General features: G+C 34.1%; 3 protein-coding genes and 1 pseudogene across 4 annotated transcripts; 1 reads left to right on the forward strand and 3 right to left on the reverse strand.

Annotated features, from left to right (window-relative positions):
• Positions 1–3,885: 3,885 nt before the first annotated feature.
• On the forward strand, positions 3,886–17,713 carry LOC146148564 (actin-related protein 8-like). Of its 2 annotated transcripts, XM_083388595.1 has the most exons (12): positions 3,886–4,203; positions 5,462–5,635; positions 5,698–5,880; positions 6,045–6,217; positions 6,287–6,389; positions 6,447–6,562; positions 6,634–6,763; positions 8,178–8,297; positions 10,546–10,689; positions 12,475–12,569; positions 16,533–16,794; positions 16,857–17,713. In XM_083388595.1, the coding sequence occupies exons 1-12, from the start codon at positions 4,153–4,155 to the stop codon at positions 16,998–17,000; spliced, it is 1,695 nt and encodes a 564-aa protein (XP_083244721.1). In that variant the 5' UTR covers positions 3,886–4,152; the 3' UTR covers positions 17,001–17,713. The 2 variants fall into 2 exon arrangements, with proteins under 2 accessions (XP_083244721.1, XP_083244722.1); XM_083388596.1 differs by lacking the exon at positions 5,462–5,635.
• LOC146148565 (zinc finger BED domain-containing protein 5-like) lies at positions 8,488–9,234 on the reverse strand. The gene has a single exon (XM_083388598.1). The coding sequence runs from the start codon at positions 9,124–9,126 to the stop codon at positions 8,488–8,490; it is 639 nt and encodes a 212-aa protein (XP_083244724.1). The 5' UTR covers positions 9,127–9,234.
• Positions 9,237–10,250, reverse strand: LOC146148566 (zinc finger BED domain-containing protein 5-like; annotated as a pseudogene).
• LOC146148567 (signal peptidase complex subunit 1-like) lies at positions 17,041–21,621 on the reverse strand. Its single transcript, XM_083388597.1, has 4 exons — positions 21,518–21,621; positions 19,475–19,534; positions 17,540–17,626; positions 17,041–17,248 (listed from the first exon to the last, which is right to left on the reverse strand). The coding sequence occupies exons 1-4, from the start codon at positions 21,542–21,544 to the stop codon at positions 17,126–17,128; spliced, it is 297 nt and encodes a 98-aa protein (XP_083244723.1). The 5' UTR covers positions 21,545–21,621; the 3' UTR covers positions 17,041–17,125.
• Positions 21,622–22,423: the final 802 nt, after the last annotated feature.

Below are 22,423 nucleotides of genomic sequence, written 5' to 3' on the forward strand. Positions count from 1 at the left end.
AAGTTATGCAGTTATGCACAACGTAATTGTCAAGAATTCGTTATGTCAATAATAACTTTGTATTCTTTGCAGTGCATCATTTGACTGCATAACAGATCATGTTAGTCAAAAAAGAAGCAATAAGACTTAACAATGCTTTCAAAATCAGGACCGAATTGCTTAAGACTTCTGTGTGCAGTGTTGCATTTTCTCACTATTGGCAAAAATATAAGTTTTGGACACAACCTGGACAGTTGACATATTCCAGTTTACAGAACGGCTTCAGATGACAGTTGTTAAGAATGTTAAACATATGAGAGAGTTTTTTTATTATATTGTACACATGTTAGAAAATTGTTTGGGCGATTTATTGCTGTGATTGTGGACCTTGTAGGGTAGATTAAGATTAATCCCTTCCCCAAACAAAATCGAGGTTAAATAATTTAATAAAAATATACTAGGATTCGCTATTCTGGATTCGTTATTCTAGATTCGAAACCTATTATTCTAGAATACCTTGGGATTCTACTTTGAACATCCCTAGTCACAATGGACAATTCAACTCAAAGTGTACAATAACGTGAATGAACAACTAATCAGCTTGCTTTGGAAAAGTAAGTTTCCTGAATTTTTTTGGCACAAGAGGTTTTCTTCTTTAGGAGCGTCGTTTTGATTTTTTGTTAGGTGATTCGCGGTCCCAGAAAATTGTCTCGCGGACCCCAGTTTGAGAACCACTGGCCTAGTGGATGTCAATCTCACTCACCTGGAGTAAATTTCACGCACATGAGAGTGGCTTCTTTTTTATTGCAGTGATTTTACTACAAACATCTTCGGATCTATTTTACATCAAAAACCCAATAAAGCTTAGATTTCTAATTTTTTTTACGTTTACAATTTTTTTGGTGCAGGTCTATTGATTTAGGATTGCTGTTACTGTTCTTTGTCAGACTGTAAATACCAAAAAGTTAACGAGAGATTGCTTTTTATTGCTTGTTATTCAACCTAATGCAAAGTAATTTTAAATTGCTCTGACGAAAACTACTAAACAATTTAAGGTGACACATGTAACCTAATTATAGCCTGGGTATGACATTATGATTTTTCAACCAATAGCTCTCAAACATAAGCCAGAGAACTCTAAACTAATCTGATAAGTTTAAAAGCTATACACACTCATACATTCATATTGCCATTTGTTATCAGGTATTCCAAGGGTTCAAACAATTGGTATGACAACTGTTCTTTTTTCCAATACTTTTTTGTCTTCGTACTGAATACAATAATATTTGAAAAAAGGTAAATAATTCATTGAGGTATTCAAATGTATTTTAAGAGTTTGTTGTAAGAGCCACCTTTAAATTTTTTTCAGTTGGGTGGCTTGTTTTGAACTTTGTTACATAACAATGGGGCATTTTATACTATGCTGTACAGTCACACTCTTTGGTAATATTAACACCCTTTTATTGTCATGGTTACATGTGAAGGCCTGGTCAGATGACCAGTTATATAGAGTTTACATCAGGGCTCCCAAACTTTATAGTGTACAACCCCTTTTAATTTATTAAAATTTACACTGTTTAAAACATAACATTTTTCGTTGACTGCTTTGGCATGCATTCATTAAAGTAATGTGCAGTTTAAGGGTTTTTGTTTTGCATTAAGTTTGACATTAGCTAACACTTTGTAAAAAAAATTCCCCCTTGATACTATATTTTTGTGGTTTACAACTTACAACATACTTTTCTATTTTTTTTTTACCACCCTAATTGGGGTCATGCAACGAGTTTAAGGCCGTTACCCCTAGTTTCAGAAGCCCTGGTTAAGTGTAGTAGCAATAGCCCAAGCAAGTGCAACAGACAGAAAAATAAATTGTAAGTAAATATAAATTATATTGTAAGTCGTAAAACACAAAAATATATTATCAAGGGGCACATACAGCTGATAAAAACCTCCACATCACAAAAGTTTTGTAGTTTTTCAAAAAGATTATGTTTTACAAATTGAAAAAACAGCTCCTCTGGTAATTTTAATTCTTGACCAACGTTTCGGCTACCTGTGCAAGCCGCCTTCATCAGGATGAATGACACTGAACGCTTGTACAATAAACGGAAAACACACAAAGAAAAAAGCAAGAAAACAATGCGAGCAATGAAACGATAAGAAAACAATTAGATATATCGTTTAGTCCTTCACCAGGTGCTTATAGCATGCATCACGTCTGTTTTGATGTTTATGGTGTTACCCTTCTTATGGATGTTCCAAGATTCCAAAAATAATATTTTTCTGTAGTCTGACTCTCAGGCTATTATTGAAGCGGCACCAAAATCAATTTGGTGGCTTTTGGAAACAGCATGATATGACAGTGCAGACTTCTTTGCGTCGTTGTTTGACACGTCCCTTTGATGTTCTTTTCAACGAGTCTTGAACGACCTACCAGTCTCGCCGATATATACACCAAATTACAATCCGCACAGAGGATTGAATAGACCACGCCTCGTTGGTCAAAGGAACTAATGGGCTCTTTGGGATGACTCACAAGGTGTCGGAGAGTATTGGCAGGTTACACACCAACCGCTATAAATGCATTTTTAGGGATGACGTTAAATAGTTACATCAAAACTAGGGATGTTAAAAGTACAATTTCAAATCCAAATAGAATTTGTATCCAATTTGGCCATATATTTTGGGTAATTGCAACGGATTTAATTTAATGTTTCTACTGTCGGTTGCGCCTAATTGTACATACGCAAGTGGAAAGTTTAGATAAAGGCTTGTCAATGCAGTAATGCATTTATAGCGCTTGCTTTAAATGTGGCCTTGGAGTGCAGTGTCTGCTTTTTTAGGGCGACCAATTACTTAACGTCTAGCGAAAACCTTCTAATAATAGTTAAATATCAATCAAGCGTTATTGGGCAAGTGACTAACATATAACTGTAATGCCAGGTGCAGAGTTTGCAATGTCTTTAACTGCAAAAAAACTCGCTATATGGGCAAAGTATTAGATTCTGGCAACAACCTGGACATGTATACAGGTTACATAGCTGCTTCAAATGACAGTTGTTAAGAATGTTAAACATTTGGGAGATTATTTTTTTATTACAATATACACATGTTATCAAATTGTTTTGCGATATATTTCTGTGACTGTGGGTGCAGTAGGTTATAATTAGATTAATCCCTCCCCCACACAAAAGCGAGGTAAAATAATTAAATAAAAATATTCTAGGATTCGATATTCTTGATTCGTTATTCTAGATTCAAACCCTAAAGTTCTAGAATCTCCTTATATTCTACTTTTAGCATCCCTAGTCATAACATGCCATCATACAAAAATAAATCTTAAAAACACTATGTTTATTTGGTTAAAATTGGTGAAACTTTTGATTTAAAAGATGGGTGCAAAAAAGTATTTTGCATATTGCTCAAAACAACAGATTTAAAGTCTGTTTTAACAGTAATTGTACGGACCAAGGCATGGTAAAAATTTACTGAGTAAAAATTGGCAAAATTATAACGGCGTTAAACCTTTTTAAGAAAATGATTATATTTTCTGTTTAAACATGTTAGCTGGCCAAAATTTAATAACATGGAAGTATGCATTATCTACATAAATTCTATTTATTAAATATATGTTTCGATCACTTCCCAAATACTTCGTCAGATTTGAATTTATTGTCGTTAATACATAAAGAGGCAAGGCCATGTAATAAAGTTTCACCCATTGTAGAACGCAGTGAAGCATTGCTGGAAGCTTCATTTGTTTGACGTTCATGAACTGTGTCCCCAAATTGGACCATAAGTTAAAGCTTGAAAGTTTTCTCATGCTTTTAAAAGCCAAGTTCAAGTTTGTTACTGTCTCTGGGAATGGGATTTTTGTTTTAAAGTGGCAAAAATAAAAATAAATAAATAGATAAAATATTTTGACTGCAAAATGATTCTAAAATTATTTGGCATAGGCTTTACCAAGCTAATATAAGAAAAGGAACCCCTGTCAACTACCCTCTTTCACATCTAAGCCATAAGTTAAGGCGGGAAATTTTCAGCCCATATCTATTTTGCTTGCAGAAACAAGTTAAGGAAGCTATAGAACATGCAAATTATATAACCACAAACCAAAGTGAAATTAATTATATTTAAAAGTAACCCTGTGGTAAGTTAAGCTATTTATAAAATATGTCAACTGAATCTACAAATGATTGTAAAGATGAAGATATTGATATTGAGGTATGTAATACTGATAATAATAAACTGTACACAACTTTAACATGTGTTAAACACTTTTATGTAACTCATAAAATGTTTTGACTACAAGAAGATATGCCCTAACACATTTGTTTTATGTAGGGGAAGGCAGGGCAAAACGGACCCCTTAAGGGATAAATGCTATATTACGAGTTTCACAAAATATTTTTTGATGAATAGGGTATCAACTGAAAGGTCTTACTGAGAGTTACTCCTATCCTAAAAAAAACAACTGAAAGAAGCATACCTTCTGAATAAATTAACTTTTGTTGTCGATTTTTAAACGGGGCAAAATGGACCCCACTTATAAAATATAATTTATGTGCCTTGTTGTGTGGAAATGCCGGATCAAGGATATGTGTTCAAGTGACGAGTAGAAATTTTCAGAGATATTGTCACAAGTTACGTCACAACGTGACGTCATAATTTAAGTAATGGTATACATGGCGCCTTTATAGCTTGAAAATATTTTACTAAAGTAAGCCAAAACATACAAAATAGCACTATACTAAGTACTGGTAGCATTGTCACTCTTTATAAGTTACATGGTTATATATAGGCCGTACCATACGTAAACTGCCTTATATTTATCTTAATGTATACCAACTAAGTATTAAAACAAATAGCAATTGAGCTTTTTTACAACATATATTGGTAAAATTTCTGATTGTTTGGCCTTCCTACAAAACTGATCTAAACACATAAAATAATGATTTATTATTTAATTTTATTCAATTTCCAAAATGTCTTACTGAAAGGCTAATCAAAAATACAAACAGTGCAGTAGGCTAGTAATAACAGATTAACTTGTGAGGGGTCCAATTTGCCCCGCTTGGGGGTGTGTTTTGCCCCAACACTATCAGTCGCATGAAAACCTGGTTTCTTTAAAATCGTTCAACTAAAAACGCCATCTGTTTTGGATTAATGAACACACCCTTACCTACAAATTATTCAGCAAAAAAAGTAACTCCGTCTTTACTTGAACTTCACTAATAAACGCATCATTTTACTGCGCTATCCTTATATCAATATCCCCCGAACACATTTTCTCCCCTCCCTGGTTTGTGCGAAATCGAATCAGTCTGATTTTTGTCGACAAACGTTTTTTCGGCGATAGTCACTGTTCAGAAAACAAATATTGACGCTGGCAATTTTCATTAATGAGAAAGGTGAGGGGTCCGTTTTGCCCCTAATTAAATTATTTTTTTACTAATAATTTTTAAATATTTTTTAAATGAAGAATATTACTCAACAAGCAGCAAAGACAATAGTTTTGCACCCTGGATCGTCACATTTACGTTTGGGAAAAGCATGTGATCCGCGTCCGGTGATGATACCACATGCTATTGCTTGGAAGCATCGCAGTTCCAATTCCTGTAGAACAATTAGAATGAAACTACTTAGGACAGATGTTGTGCGTTATATTTGTTTCTAAGTTGTGTAATGTTACAGGTTGCCTAATAACTTGTTGTTTAGGCTCCAAATGTTGAGCACCTCGATAAAATGAATGAGGAGCTTAAGGCAAATTACAATATCAATTTAAATTGGCAATCCATATCAAAAGAAAATCGTAGAAAAAAACCTGAAAAACTTCAAGAAGCATGTGGTTGGACATGGACAGATACATCTCACAAACCGGAGTTTCTTATAGGAGATGATGTAAGGTTAATTAATAAACACTTCCTTTGTACAAAAGAACATAATGCAAATGATAAAAAAAATAGAATATTATTTTGATGTCAAAGAAAGTTTAATATTGTTGTTAAACGCTGAAACGCTGTCAAATTGTACATAACAGAAGTTTTATTTCTCCTTCATTTTAGGCTTTGTATATTGATGAGCATGATAATTATGATTTGTTTTTTCCGATTGTGAACGGCCAATTAAATATTGAAAAAAAGTCATTGACTGCCGTTATTGCTGATATCAAAGCTCTGTGGACAAAGGCCATTGAAACATTTCTTGGTATTACAGTTACGGAACTTAAAGACTATAGGTATATTTTCGTTATTACCATGTGTATTACCAAAGTTTCTATGTCATGCAGCTGTTCGGTTTACTGTAGATGTGCCTTGCTGATTCCTGATTTGTATATCCATCATCACATAAAACAATTAGTTAATCTCTTATTACAAGACATAGGATTTTCAGCAATAATTGTACATCAGGTAAGCAAAATTGTTGCAGATATTGTCTTGCAAAATAGTTGTATTGTTATTCGATAGGAATCTGTATGTGTTACATATGGCTGTGGAATATCCACTGCATGTGTGGTGGACGTTGGACATCACAAGACATCAATTTGTTGTGTTGAAGATGGTATATCACACAAGCCCACCAGGTAATACTATGTATTTAATTATTAAAGAACTAATTAAAAATTAAAACAACAATTTTTTTTGTTTCATTTAGAATGTGTCTTGATATTGGTGGTTGTGACATTACACAAATGTTTGCCTGGCTTTTACATCGCAATTCTTTTCCATATAAGAGTTGCAATACTGAAGAAAGGATGGATGCATTACTTATAGAAGAATTAAAAGTATGTAACTATTCTTGCTCATTGCTTAAAAAAACTGTGATATATATATTTCTACTGCAATTTGTAAAAATTATTTAGTTATTTGTTGCCCAATGCACTATATAAAAGTTATAACTTGCGATCATAGGCACTAAATTTTTAAAATTCCAGGGCAGTTTTTTAAATGAGTAAAAAATGCTTACCTATCAATAGCCTGTACAACATGAGCCGCATGCAGATTTTTTTCAGCCCATAAGGTTGACCTACATCAGATTGTCGTGGACAAGTTTCTAAAGGCATGTGAAAGCCAAGCCTAAAATGTCTCCACATGCCCATATTAAATTTTAATTGAGATTTTTTTGTTTACAATTAAAAATGGGTCTAATTATAAGAAGTTAGTTAACTGCTTTAAGATATATGACATTGGCGAAAGTTTGATTGTTTGTTTTGTAGTTTAACGATATGCATGGCACATTTAGGGTAAGAAACCTGCTACTTACCAGATTTATACTGTCTTTTGTTGCAAATGTTACAGCTTGAAATCACTATATTGCAGAAGGGACATCATTGGGACGGATTTATAAAATTCAAACTAAGAAAGCAAATTTTCAACAGTTCAAATAAAAAAATACTGTGGTAATTAAAAAAAGACTGATGTTAAATAAAATAAGAACTATGCCTTTGGAAACCACACCCTAAGCAGCAAAGGCACTTATAAATATTGGCCACTCGCTAGTTCAATTTTGCGATTAATCGCAATTTTTAACTAAAGATTGTTGTGTGTATCTAATCTAGTGGTAATTAAATTTTTGTTTTACCGCCATATTAGGTGCAACAGTTTGAACATTGTCACATAAATATTGAAGTAACATATGTAAGAAAACATTGTCACATAAATATTGAAGTAACATATGTAAGATGCTGTTTCTTACTTATGCCAGGATGCTCAGTTTTCGAGTTTTTTATAATATTAATATATTATTTTTTAAAACTGTCAACAGAATCCAATTTTTGCAGCCATAGCATTTAATTTTGAAACTGCTTTTTTTATTGGTATCTATTTTGATGTACCATAGAACAAGTGACCTACATTTTGCTCTTCATTACTTTTCACTGCTTTGGCTTTTGTTTCTTTACATATAACTCTGATTTGTTTAGAGTCATTTTTTTAGTGTCCACAGTATCAGGTTTTGATGTAGACTGTACAGACTTGCTTTTTTTAATATCATTTTTTTTTTATGAAATTTTACTTCATTTATTTTTAAATTTTGTAGTTTTATTTTTAACTAAACTGATAGTCCTTTAGCGTAATAGAAAATTTTTTATCTACATTCAGATTTTATCTATTGTTTACCACAAAACATGTCCAAAATATACAGCTTTAATTGTATGTTTAGTATTACCTTTTTTTGTAATATTTGGAGCTGATCTTCAGGAAACATTTTGCCATTTGGACATGATGCGCCTTCATCCAGAACTACAAGAATTTCATTTGAGACGACCAGGAGAATTGTCTTTGTTATACCCTATTACATTAGGATACGAATTAGCTCAGGTAAGATTTGGAATTGATGTATACCAGTGTTTCTCAAACTTTTTCCGATGGCGTACCACTTCTTCATTCACTACTACCTTGCGTACCACCTGGCCCCTGAATAAATTACTATACTCAAATGTACCAGTATTTATTAGTTATTACCGTTATTACTATAACGCAATACGAGTTAACAGCAAGAAAACACATTTTAATGTGATAGGTGCAACTGTTTCTTTTGCACAAGCTTGTCTATCCGGGGCACAACATTAGTCACAGCACATCGAAAATCGTGTTTAGGCTCAGTTAGACGATTCCGGCTCTTCGACTTAATGGCCATTAAGGCCGAGAACCCTTGCTCACACTCCCATGTCAAGGGGAAAACTAATAGCTGAGGAACAGCATTTCGGGCCAATGTTGGGTAAGTGGAACTCATGGATAACCAGAAATCTATAGAAGAGCATTCCTTCTGCTTTGCTTTTGCTGTTTCGTCAACCTGAATATCAATAATCTCTTCTTGTTCTCCTGTTCCTACGGGTAGAACAACTGGATTGATGCAGAATGGATTGACAGCGTAGGTGCAACTTTCAAAATCTGGAAAATAATGCACCAATTCCGTTTTGAGCAACTTAAGGTGGTCAGCAATTTCTTGAGATAATTTGTCACTAGGGTGAACTGAAAGAGTGCTAAGCTGTTTAAACATTCCGTACTGTTTATTTTCCACGTTTTTAGTCCATATATCAAGTTTGCAAATAAATGCTTTCAGTTTTGTAATAAAAACTGTTATATTGCTGTTCGGTCCTTGGAACGAAAAATTTACAAAGTTTAGGGCCTGGAAAATGTCCGACATGTAGGCCAGCTTTAAGATAAACTCTTCGTTCTCTAAATCATATTTAAAGTCGTGTTTTTTCTCATTGAAAAGGGTCAGTAATTAATGCCTAAGTTCAAAGACCCTCATTGTCACATTCCCGCGGGAAAGCCAGCGAACCTCTGTGTGAAAGAGAAGACACTTATGATCAGAACCGACATCTTCACAGAGCCCTGCAAATAGCCGAGTATTTAGAGCTGATGTTTTTATAAAATTCACAATCTTAATGATTTTGTTCAAGCATGACATTAAATCAGAAGGAAGCACTTTGGCGCAAAGTGCAAATCTATGGATAAAACAGTGGACAAAGGTAGCTTTTGGTGATACATCTTTCACATATGCTTGAAATCCTGACTTTCTTCCAAGCATTGCTGGAGCACCATCCGTCGTGCATCCACCTAACATTTTCCAATCCAGGTCATTCTCCTTGAAAAAATTGTCCAAAACGTTGAATACATATTTCCCTTTTGTTGTAGTAGCCAGCTCCTGACTCAACATTAACTCCGTTTTTACCGTGTCATTTTGGATAAAGCGGACATAAACTAGCAGTTGGCTACACTTGGAGACATCTGTTGACTCATCGAGTTGAATGGAAAATCCAAACTTTGAGTCTTTTGCTCCAGCAATCACTTGTTCAGCAATGTCAACAGACATATCTTGAATACGTCGTTTTACAGTGTCGTTAGAAAGGGACACGCTGTTCAGTTTGTCCGCTGCCTCTTCTCCGATCAGGTTCTTGACTAGGATTTTTGCTGCTGGTAAAACCAGGGACTCAGCGATTGTATGAGCTTTCATATTCTGAGCTACCAGAAGAGACACTTCATATGAAGATTTTACTATCCCTACTTTCTTTTGATGAAACTGGCCTGTCTTGTCTAGGCGTTGTCTTTTCGTGTTCTCCCCAAGTCGCTCAAAATAACTCTGATCTCGGTTCTTTTTTTCTGCATGATTTGAGTCAAGGTGCCGTTTTAACAAACTTGAAAGGGTTTTCATGCATTAGAAAGGGTTTTCATGCAAACCACACACTGTGGCAAACACTCTTCTGCATGTTCGATTGCAATGAACCCATACTTGATGTATTCTGGATTATATTTTCGTTTTGACATGCTTAAAATATATCCTGCTTACTCAGTTGCTTAGTTTTGTTTGTTAGGATCAACTATGACGCAATAATGCCAACGTGAATTTGTTCTACAGTTAACTTATTGTTATATTGTTGTGTATTTATACTAGTTTTAGCTACTGCAAAGAATGGCAAATTGTAGATTAAATACAATAAAATAACGCCAAAATCTTCGGGTACCACTTAAAAAGCTCTCGCGTACCACTAGTGGTACGCGTACCACAGTTTGAGAACCACTGATGTATACTATATGTTTAAAAATATTATGTATTACATAGGCACCTATGGTTCTGCTATTTCCTTTGGTTCTTGGACGAAAAGATAATACAAACCTGATACATTTTTCAAAACCAAACCCTGGTGATTCAGAGGATCCATTTGATGAAACGTATCTTCTATCAACACGCACTAAACAAGAGGAGGTTTGTTTAAACAACACAAAAATTTTAGTCTGAAAAAGTTATTTATGACAAAGTAGTACTACATTAACAAAACTAGTTTCACAAGTTTATTTATAGACAATGTGACACTTTCCACAGTTACAAAAATACAACAGTCAAAATATTTTTAGTAACTTGATATGTAATTTTACTTTTTTATTAAATTGTTGCATATTACATGTAATTGGAATATAAAAAATCCTAAACATAACTAAAAATCAAACACGGCTTATACACATATTTCATGTAATTGGAATAGAAAAAATCCTAAACATAACTAAAAATCAAACACCAACGGCAACTTATACACATATTTCAGGCAATTGGACACATATTTCATGTACATTATTGTTAATATGTTGGAACCACCACAATGGAAAGATTTTATGATTTAAATTTAACTTTTTTTACCCTTTTTACAAAAATTAATATCAGATTTTCCCCCCAAAATATAAAATGGTGCTCATTTATAAAAAGCATGCAAGTAACAATCGCTATCGCTGGACTTTTTAGGCCTAAACTGCACAAAAATTAAACGTAAAACATACTGTCTGCTCTCAGACAAGTTTTCTATAAATCTATGCCATGATTGCTGAAATAGCTGATGAATTCAAATAGTAAATGACTTAACAATGAAGTGACTAAGGTAGAAGAATGTTGCCAATAAAATCAAAAAGTATCAATTAGCAAAGCATAACGTTACTGATACTAGACGATAAACAATCAATAGGCTTCTAGGCTCGCTTCAATTGGCAGTTAATCTGAACTAGGAAAGTAGGCTGCGAATACCCGCAGCTGGCACAATTTTTTCTGTCTTGTCAATTGATGTGGATATTTTAATCGAATAATCATTTACCTCTAAAACGAGAAAATTTTCCCCCTGTAGTAAATTTACCCCAGGTTAAGAAAGGCTGCTCTATGCCTTTTGTTTAGTACCAGGGTTTTTTGGAGCAAATGTTAGGTTAGTTTGCATTGGTATGCAAGTTTCACAAATGGATTATAAGTCAAACATAACTAAATAGGGCCACTATTTTTTGACCTAAATTCATATGAAAATAATTTTGACAACATTTTGAAATAATAATACGAATACAACGATTTAAACAGTCCATAATTGTATTACCAACTGCATTAGACCGACTCGCATATATTGTTTTTATGAAGATAAATTAGTTGAACTGTGATTTTTTTTGTTAAACTATACAAAAATTTTATCCATTCCCATGTTTGTCATTCCTTTTAGTGCCCTGCCACAACCTTTAGTCCTTTAGGTAAACTTGACTAATTATTATGAACTAGTTAGCGACAAAGACAACACATATGGGGCAGTAATACTTTAACCACACCAAGTGCTTTCTGTCAAGATTTTGACTTTAATGATATTGACAAATTTTGACTTTATTTAATCCAAAATCTAATCGGCTCGGTCTTTATAGTAAAGTAATCGTAGAAAAATTGAACATAAACCTGTATTATGTGAAATAGTTAAAGTCAAACATGTTCAATGTGAATTCATCGTAATAAATTGTGCGATTTGTGGACAATGAATTAATTCTGGTGTGGTTGTCATCACGTGATACAACTTACAAAAAAATATTGAAATTAACTTGAGAACCGCTGCTAATGATAAATAGAACCTAAACACACAAATCTATACTTTGAATAATATATATTTTTAGGTAAAATCACTTACATTTAAATCGATTTTAGAGCCTTTTTGAACACCATAAACCAGGCCATTTTTCATGTAATTATTGTATACTAAAGGCATGGGCAACGAAGCGTGAAAGAGCTGCAGCGGCTTCAACTGACAATCCAATTGATGTCACAACGGACGACTTCGATGATGATATTTCTTATAGGTAGAAACATTTGATGGAAATACATTTTTTCAATTCTAACATACTGAATTGTCAGGCAGTCCCAATATAAGCTTGCGTCTTTTCATGAAGCAATTTCAGCGATTAGCCCAAACCGTTCTCTGGTAAATGTTTGCTACACACAACCGGCTGCCCAATATCAAGATTCCACTTAATGAACGGTTTACTTAGAGCGTAATGATTTTACTAAACATAAACCGGTTTAAACAGAATCTTTTTTGAGCTTGATCGAAAGAAGCTTTGTTTTCTAGAAACTCGGTAAAGAGTAGGGCGATTATTTTTTTTTTTACTTTTTTCACGTTAGGTCAAATTGTTTACATAATTAACAAAAACTGTAGTGAGCTTTTTAGAATTGTCTTCGGTATAATATATTATTAAATCTGGTTAGAAATATTTATAGTTTTTGTCGCTTTGTATGCCAAAAATATTCACTAAACATTTTTAGGAGTTTTTCATAACCCCGAAAAAATAACTGATTTGCGTTCCACTGGTCCTTGGTAAAACATTAAAAACAAAGTCACTAACGACGCCAAGATACTAATGCACTAACGCAGCACATTATACAACAATGCTTTGTCGCAACCTGTTTTCGCTTGCGGCACACATCCGAAAATACACAACATAAGCAAATATCCTAGACAGACCAGAAAAAGTAAGAGATATTTGATTAAAAATCTGACGGATTACATTCTTTTATTTTCTGATTTTGCGGTTTTACGGTCTTTCTAAAACATTTTAGGCCGACCAAATCACTGAAAATTGCATCCCCTTGCAACAGCAAATCAGAAAACTTTGAGAGCTTTTAATACCATGTTCGATAAAATTGAACTGACAAATGTGCTTTGACCTTTTCCTAATTTTTTTTTGGAACAGCGCCCAAGATTAATTTGAATGATCACAAAATGCCAATTCTATATTTACAATGATATTTTTGCGTTTCGAGCGTATGGTTAATCTCCCTTTTCACTTTGGCGTAAAGTTTGAATTGCTCTACATTTATGCTCCCGGTAGTTGAGCTAGTTAAAAAAACTCACTTGAAATTTGGCGATGGACGATTTAACGTAACATAGTTTTTTAAACATTAAAATATCAAGGAAACTTAAAAACGTTACATCTGGATTGTTGTATAAGGTTAAAAAACCTTAAAATCGAAAGTAAAACACCTCCGGTGACGTCGCGGCACACCGGTTTAAATCAACGTGTTTCTAATAGGTGAACAGTTTGTTACAATGAATTTTATAGGCGAAAATTTCTCTTTTTTTAGATCATAAAATAATCACACTCGTTATCGGCAATTTTCAACCCATGTGAATTTTCGTTAAAAAAAAAGTATTATTAAACATAAAAGTTTGTTTGTAAACGCATCTCTAATATAGTTCAAAGTGCGAAATCATCTAACAGCGATTCACCCATTGGAAAGCAAACTGAAATAATTTTCAGCTTTGAAAATGAGTAATCACTGCACCTAAGCTGTTTTCATTTTTGCTACAACCTAGGATCTTTCTTCGTTGGCCTATGAACTCACCAGCTATCATATTTGATCTTAGGAAATAGCTTTTGTAGTTGCTTAAACCAATGTGAATTCTTGCCTAAAATTTAACGAAACATTGAAATATAAGTTGTTTTATGTACAACTGTGATGTCAATCCCATTTGACGTTACTTTTTCCAACTGGGAAGTCCATTAGTTTTGGCCATAATTTTCAAACGGGCGCATGCGCAACATATCGTAAAACACTTAACGTAACCGCGCAAAACTTTTTTAAACGCAATCACCTGCGTGGAAATAAAAATCAAATTTAGTATATTGCCCGAATAAAAATAAATTTCAATGTTTCCAACTTGAGACTTTAATGTTCAAGAACTTCTTGAAGTATGTTACCGCGCAAACTTTAAGGTAGAGTTCGCAAAATATCGCATTAAGTGCGGCGGTTTTAATACTAATCAATTTTCATTTTGAAACGAGACTTTGCTTACGTTGTACGCTGTATCGTACCGGGATTACGTATTTGCTTGAATATCACGCAATACAATGACTGCTAGCTTAAGGCTTTGTGTGAAAATTTTAGATCTCAAACGTGAATATTAGATGCTATTTGGGGCATTTGAAATCGAAAGGTCATAGGTTAAACTTGAGAAATTTTTGATCGCATATTAAAGCATGACACGATTGATATTGACTACAAGCGATGGCTCTTTTTGAAGAGTGTGCCTTGTAGTTTATACCGCGAAAAAAAAAAATAGCGAGAAAGCTCGAAAACTAGTAATATGGCTGAATAATATTTTTTCGCTAAAAGTGTGTTTGCTGGAAAGATGTAAACAATATAAGGAATGTGTAGAAATTTCAACTCTGTATCATCACCACTTTCGGAGATATTGCCCAAAACCGATCCGGCGCGCCAAGTTCGCCCAGGCCAAACATAACATAAAAACATGTAATGAAAATTACATTTTCCTTGTATTACCGCACGGCTAGCAAACGTATAGGTTGGTTCACACTAGACGCGTTTTGCTTCTCACGTTAGCATCTGGCGCAACACCCTAGCGTTGCCAGCGTTAACGGCAATTTTCCTCGCTTCTAACTGAAAGCGTTTTTTTTTAACGTTTTACGGTAACTCCAGACGCGTCTAGTGTAAACCGACTTTATGAATGATGTTATCGACATTCAAACCTCTAACAACATCACTCTCTATGCATAAAGAGACTCCAGCTATAAGACCGAAATAAGAACAAAATAGGACTAATAGGCCTACATAATAGTCCTATAGTACCGTCTAAACTGAAATAAGTCTAAAACCCGTCGGAATAAGTCTTAAATTGCCAGAATCAAGTCTAAACAACACTTTACCTAACCTCAGACCCCTAATAATTTCAACCCTTACCCATTTTCTAACCCCAAACAGGGCCAAAAATCCAATGCGAAAACAGCGGCGCCCAAATGGTGCCGGTCAAACAAGGGCATCCAATCGTGGACACCAAAACGGCTGATGCCAGACGGGCTACCCCCCAATTGTCCCATACCCTCTTCCTACAATTTTAGGCGTGATTTTGGCCATTTAGTCCCTTAGGACATATTTCGACAGATTTAGGTCATATTCAGACGATTTAGATCTTTGCCTATTTGGCTTTATTATTTCGTTGGTCTTAATACTGTGGGTTTATAGATTTTTTTGCTATTTAGGTTACATTGTGTGAAAGTAATAGCACACAACGTAGATAGTTAAGAACGGTTTTAACTCGTTTGCAGCATAAATGAAACGATTCATTTCTTTTCTCACACACAAGGTACATATTGACTCAAATCAGTCACATGTTAAGTAAAAACTGTACTGTACTTGATCTGTATCAATATATTTAGCCTTAAAAAATTGAGGGCTCAGTTTTTACAGGGCCCAAGGCTATATCCTTAGTAGCCTAGTGGTTAATCCGGCCCTGCATGAACGCCATACCTGCGAGATCTGTTTTACTGCCCTGTAAGTAATTTTACTAAAAGCAGAGTTATGCTGAATTTTTCGAATGTACAGTAAATCTATAGGCGACCTAACAAACGCACTTTGCAGTGCATTGGCAGTTTGTTTAGTTTAGCGGATTTCAGAACGGTGGTCATGTTCCCCTGTTATAGCTTCGTCTGTATTGTATCATAAAGTTACCAAATTAACGCTTTGCGCTTGGGGACTGGTCATTCGTAAGTGCCTAGGCCCTAGGCTAAATCCAAATTAACGTCATACATAGCATGAAGGACGCCATAATGGTGATCTTATGTGTTCTACCTAATGCAGGATGTTGTAAAATCCCTGTGTATGTGCTAAATTAGATTAATTTTTTGTTTTAGGTTATTTCGTAAATTGGCGGTCACAATTAAGCGTAGAAAAACTATGCGGGCATGTTTGGTCCGCGGTTACCTTTTAATTCGAAGCTATGATGAACTATGTTTTTTTTTTTAAAGGGACTTTACAGAGAATATTGTTCCGAAACCTTCAGAATTAGTTGGAATTGACCAAGCAATTTTATGGAGCATCGAAAACTGTCCAAATTCGTACGAGGGCGAATTAAAGCGCAGGATGTATAAAGCTATTCTCATTGTTGGTGGTGGTTTAGCCTACTTCAATGGAGCTGCTAAATTTTTAAAAACAAGATTGGACGAAAAACTTTTTCAAATGTCGAAAACGAATGTAATAGACAAGGTTGAAGTTATTTGCAAAGCTAAGGTATGATGAAATTGACATGTTGCAATAAATAGCCTGAATGTCAATGTTATTACGTTTTTTAGGACCAAGATCCTTCAACAGTTGCTTGGAAAGGTGGATCTGTACTTTGTTGTTTAGATGGGTCTCAAGAGTTGTGGATTAAAAAAGATGTCTGGAATCAACATGGCCTGAAAGCTTTGCGCGAACAATGTCCCTTTATATGGTAAAAATGTCATGCTTACCGAGACTATGAAACCACGCATCAAACATCACTGGAAAGTGTGTATTGCACAATCAATGCAACGTTTCAAACTCCTGTTGCTCAACATTTACAAACAAAGTAAAATTATAATTATTTTATTTTTCTGCTTCTCTGAGAATTAGAAGTCTGTGCGATGTTCTTCTGCTCCACGGCTATAACATCTTGCCAGGTGATTGGATCTCTTCTAAAGAAAGGCCAGGGTGGAAGGGTTATCTGCAAATATACTCTTTAGCAGTGTTGTAAACAAGTCATACTTAAGTCCAAGTCAAGTCTTTTGCAAAAATAACAAGTCGAGTCCCATTCGGAGAGCAGGTCAATTTGAAGTCATATTATTGACATAAAAGTAAACTGTTAAACTATTAAAATTGGGATACTTGTCCAACTATGAGCAACAATTTAACTAAAAAATAAAGTAAAGTCATTTAGAAACAGTGACTTAAGTCAAGTCAATGACTTAGCTATGTTAACATACCAAAATGCTATCTGTATTTCACTATTTCTCACCAAACCGGCCACTGTGCATCCAATTGCCAGGACAAACATGGAGTAGCTTAGCTGTTGTGTCACAAATCCCACAACAAATCCAATTATCTAGAAGCAAATCATGTTAAAATTCTCAGCAAAATAAGTGTGCCTGACAAATGATAAAGCTATTAAATATAACACAATTTATTAGTAATTTAGGGGAACCTTAAAATGCCTTTTGGTTTTATCACACAAAACATTTAACCAATTTATTTAATGGGTGCCAACCATTGTTCCTTCATTCACAATTAACCATGGACAAATTCAACACATATTCAGAAAAAAATGTTTGTTATTGCCCCAAATAAGTATAAAAGTAAAATAATAATGAAGTTTACTTTCAAAAACCTTATCACTATTTTTGAAAAATTTACACATTTTCAGCAAAAAAGAGGCAAATATATTTGCCTTCACATTTTTAAATACGAAACAAATAGATCAAGCAAAGTCCTTTTAATAAAATTGGTAAACTTGTCAAATTATCATATCTTGAACGCAATATACAATAAGCAAATTGTTTAGGGTAAATAACCCAAATTAAAAAAAAGCTAAAGTCATTTAATAAGAGTGGCTTCATTACAATACTGGCAAATTATAAAAATTATTTTGGTCCCAAAAAGGTCTGCAAGAAAACGCAAAAAGAACAAATTCGCTGGGTTTGAGGTGTGAAGGGTGCTAGTTGAAAATGGGGTGCTAAGTTCGGCCAAATATTTCATATTTAGCTTAGGTTTACAGTTATACAATACTGAACGGTGCACAATTCAGGAAACGAAGATCTACTTGACCTTATGCCTAAGAAACCAAAGTGAACAGTCTAATTTGTAATCAAGCCACATAACAAGAAGTTTTACCGATAAGTAAACAACTGCAGTATCACTTGTGTAGAGCAACAATCCATTCGTGGAAAGCCAAATATGCGGTGGAGCCTGATTAACATTAAATCGTGCTGTACATTTTTTTGTGATTAATGGTTAGGGAAACAGACAATAAGGCCCAAAAATTAACAATACCCATAATAGAAACATCTATAATACCATAGTATTAAGGCCAATTTGACATAATAAAACCAAATACGCTGTACGCAGTAATATCCACTACAGAATAACAACTTAATCGTCTGAATCAAGACTTAAATCTGTCGGAATAGGTCTTAAATGGATAAAATAACAACTGAAACTATAGGGACAGAGTATGAGATTATCGGCTGATTCGGTGTTAAAGTTTAGTTTGACAACGCCGTTGTGGTGCCATTGTATTGGCAAGTGATTTTTTTGGGGTCATTGTTGGGAAATGGGTTATGGTTGAATTATTAGGGAAGTTAGCACACCTGTAGAAACATGAATGTTAAAAGTGGTTCTTAATTCCCGCGACTGCCATTGATTTTTCCAATCCTAAATTAAATTGATAACCAGCACCCACTCGGCTGTTTGACAAGTTACTTAAAGCAAACAATAGTTGAAAGGACTCAATTTAAACATATACCATAAATCACTTTGAATGTCAATAAATGGCCAATTTTCGTGTTTAATCGCAAATCTTAAAGAAGCATATGACACATAGTAAAAAAGTCCTACACATGTAATAGTCGGGAAACAATCATAATAGGCCATACAAGAACAATGCAACACACCGAAAAGTAGGTTATATAATTAGTGAACAAAATTAGTATGACTGAAATTGGCAGACGGCCTGCTGATATTTCTAGCGAGTGTAATTTCGTCTGGGTGATTGCTGATTGGTAGACACTTGTGGGTGAGTGCAAACTGTTTTTCTTTAATCACAAACTTCATGTGCACCATAATTCAAGTTAAACACAAATGCAACTTTTATACTTATATGTTTTGAGGTTGTGTCATTTAAAGAATAGAAACCAACCTTTATATTTAGCTATTCAAATATGTTTATAAAACTTACAGCAAACACAACGATGATAACCTGAAATATCTGTTCAGCATGTTTCTGACCAGAGTAGTCCTGTAAACATAAATGTAATTTTTTCTATTACTAGTAATACATTAAAATAAAACAGTAAATTGTATGTAGTTGTAGCAATCTTTAACAATTAAAATATTCTGTCTGTGGCAACATTAAAGAGGGTCTCAAAAAAATTGGTTTCTGTAACATTTCAAGTGTTACTGTACAGCAGTTTTTTTGGTAGACTAGGGGACACTAGTGTTTCATAAAAGATCGTCGGAATTCATTGATTTAACACGTTCGCTGCGATACGACCCTCCGGTGGGTCATGCATAAAATTTAGCTACAGCGATGCGACCCACCGGTGGGTCATACAAAAAAAATTACAATGTTTCTTCACGTTCATGGCGATGCGATGTTAACGGTTTATAATCTGGTACTCATGAAGTTTAACTTTAAAAACTTAACATATTCGGCCTTTTTCTTCAAAATTTATGTTAATTGGGTTTAGTGGTTCAAAATTATGAGCGGGTTCTATTTTTTTGCTATAAAATAGTGTGCCGTTAAGTTAATTGAAGCTCTCTACACCTACCTAGCGTAACATCTAGCAATATATCTCTCTTGTAATGTTCGTCAATATGCTATTGATGTAAACCAAATCACTAGTAAACCATAAAAATAATATTACGAATCCCTTGTTTATTTTTGAGGGGTGAACAACCCAACAATCGGGTGGTTTTATGGCGAATTAATACAAAAAGGTAATTTATTATAAAACTGTTGGTACATAAATTTTTTAAATATTGAAAACCCAAAAACAAATAAACCAAAGTGGAATATATAGTATTAAAAAAAATAACCTGGTAAATAACCCTCTAACCCAATTATTGAACCACCCATGAAAATAAGACCCTGAAAAATATTAATTTTGTGCCCATTTAAACAGGCCAAGATATGACACTAAGACAAACTGAAAGTAATTAAACTGTTGTGTTGCAAATTTAAATGTATTATTATAAACTCTTGTTTTGTGATTATCAAAATCATTTTAATGCACGGACCACTGATTGAGATTGGTTTTGATGGACTAAAGAATATAGGAAAAGGCTATTTATCCGGACACTGAATAGTTTAAATCAAACTATAATCACTTACAGGTGCAAGTGTTAAAAAGCTATTTGGTAAAAAAGCACTGCCTGAGGCTATTTATATAGCTAAAAAAGTAATTTAAATCGATTTTGGAATAATGCATGAAAATTATTCAAAACTTGTGAATTTATTTTTTTTACTACCACCATCCAAACGATTACACCAACCATAACCTTAATCAATGCATAATCCAACTGTGTGAAACACCCGGTCACCCAGATTTTTTCGCCTGTGCCCGCAAGATGTGCAATACTTTCCAGACTTAAACATCATGCATGGGTGCAAGCGTAAATGAGCGATTTAGGAAAATAGACACTTCCAAAAAAATATGTCCTTATTTCCCATTTTGGCGCTGGTCTAGAATCCTACCACAGTTCTAAAATCAACGCACAAAATTTGAGTTAGGGTGCGGGTTAGCGTTCGGGTGTGGGTGGGTCAAGTATTATTATATTCTTTGTTTAATAATAATACTTGACCCACCTTAACCCAAATGGTGTTTCGTTGTGGTAGGATTCTAGACCAGCGCCCCCATTTTAAGTGATCCTTTTCCTAAAGTTTTATATACGTAAATTGTATGAACGCATCTTTCTTAAAATTGTAATAATCGTATATACAAACGTATAATCGCAATTCAGTAAATGAGTACTTTAAAATATATTTTTACCGTGTTTCAACTTTTATAATTTGTACTTGTGTTTATGGCTTTGTAAAATTACCAACTAATCACAGACAACCAATGAAAATGAAATAAGTTAATAACCAATTCGGTAAACAAATGTCTCCAAGCATATTACACTAAAGCCTGTTTAAATACCACGGTAATAAAATGTCATTGATTGTTTTAAGCCAATAGTGTCTGTCAACAATTATTACATATTGAAAGGCTTTACTCACCATATGGGTTAAAAAGTGATTAAACATTTCTTTGACAGAAAAAACTGTTTCGGTACTTTGCAACCTATCTTACTTGCAGAACTTCTGAAAAGAAACGTTTTTTTTTATTAGCTTTCATGAATTTTATTTTGTACTTTTCATATTTCTCCAAGACCGTTTACCATAAATGTAAACATAGCTTTAATACGGTATTTATTTTCTACAAGGATTGGTTCGGACAATAATAATTTTTAGTAGTTATAACGGATATATCCGGAAATTTGTACTTTAACCTAACCGGTTAATTGAATTGTAAACATCGATTTTTAGACTATCGATTTTTCGCAGTTTACGTAAATAGACGATTGAAAAATCAGTAACATTTTGAATATTTACTTTCTTATGAAGCACATTGAATCATTTGTTTAATCTTGTAAACGCGCGTCCCTTAGTGTTTTTTTAGGGAGTCGAACCGGAACTTTATAAACCGGTTTTGGTCCAAAATTTCCCGAACCGTAAGCGAACCTGTGGATGTGGTTGATAATGAGAATCATTTAATGGTCTTTTGCCCGATGTACCAAACTCACAACACAATGTAGATACTGGATTTAAATTGAATTGTTCATCTTCTGCTTCGCATTAAGCCTTAGCTCAGAAAACAATCACTCGACCTTGCAGCAGCAACCATTCTGTTTATTAACTGGTCAAGACTGGATATATTGATATAAGCTTTCGCATATATAAGTTGAAAGTTTGCATAAAAGAGGAAAGGCGACACCAAAAAGCGGAAATGATTTATAATCCGGAGCCTTTTTGGCAGCCGGGAACTTTAACAATAACGCGTTCACACAGGTGAAATACTTTTATCTATTACGGAAATATGTGTCACGATATAACATTATTCATGTGTGAAACAGCCGAATGCGA

This window comes from Ascidiella aspersa, chromosome 4 (genome assembly GCF_963924565.1).
Source record: "Ascidiella aspersa chromosome 4, kaAscAspe10.2, whole genome shotgun sequence".
Lineage (NCBI taxonomy): Eukaryota > Metazoa > Chordata > Ascidiacea > Phlebobranchia > Ascidiidae > Ascidiella > Ascidiella aspersa.

What these genes read in the sequence shown, in the direction of transcription:
- LOC146148564 (XM_083388595.1), top strand. Translation starts at nt 4,153, where the DNA reads ATGTCAACTGAATCTACAAATGATTGTAAAGATGAAGATATTGATATT. An exon ending in ATGAAGATATTGATATTGAG is followed by an intron (nt 4,204 to 5,461) that starts GTATGTAATACT and finishes TTTTAAATGAAG; the next exon opens with AATATTACTCAACAAGCAGC. An exon ending in ATATCACACAAGCCCACCAG is followed by an intron (nt 6,563 to 6,633) that starts GTAATACTATGT and finishes TGTTTCATTTAG; the next exon opens with AATGTGTCTTGATATTGGTG.
- LOC146148567 (XM_083388597.1), bottom strand. Translation starts at nt 21,544, where the DNA reads ATGTTTAATCACTTTTTAACCCATATG. An exon ending in ATCACTTTTTAACCCATATG is followed by an intron (nt 19,535 to 21,517) that starts GTGAGTAAAGCC and finishes TTATGTTTACAG; the next exon opens with GACTACTCTGGTCAGAAACA. An exon ending in GATGCACAGTGGCCGGTTTG is followed by an intron (nt 17,249 to 17,539) that starts GTGAGAAATAGT and finishes GTATATTTGCAG; the next exon opens with ATAACCCTTCCACCCTGGCC.
- LOC146148565 (XM_083388598.1), bottom strand. Translation starts at nt 9,126, where the DNA reads ATGTCGGACATTTTCCAGGCCCTAAACTTTGTAAATTTTTCGTTCCAA.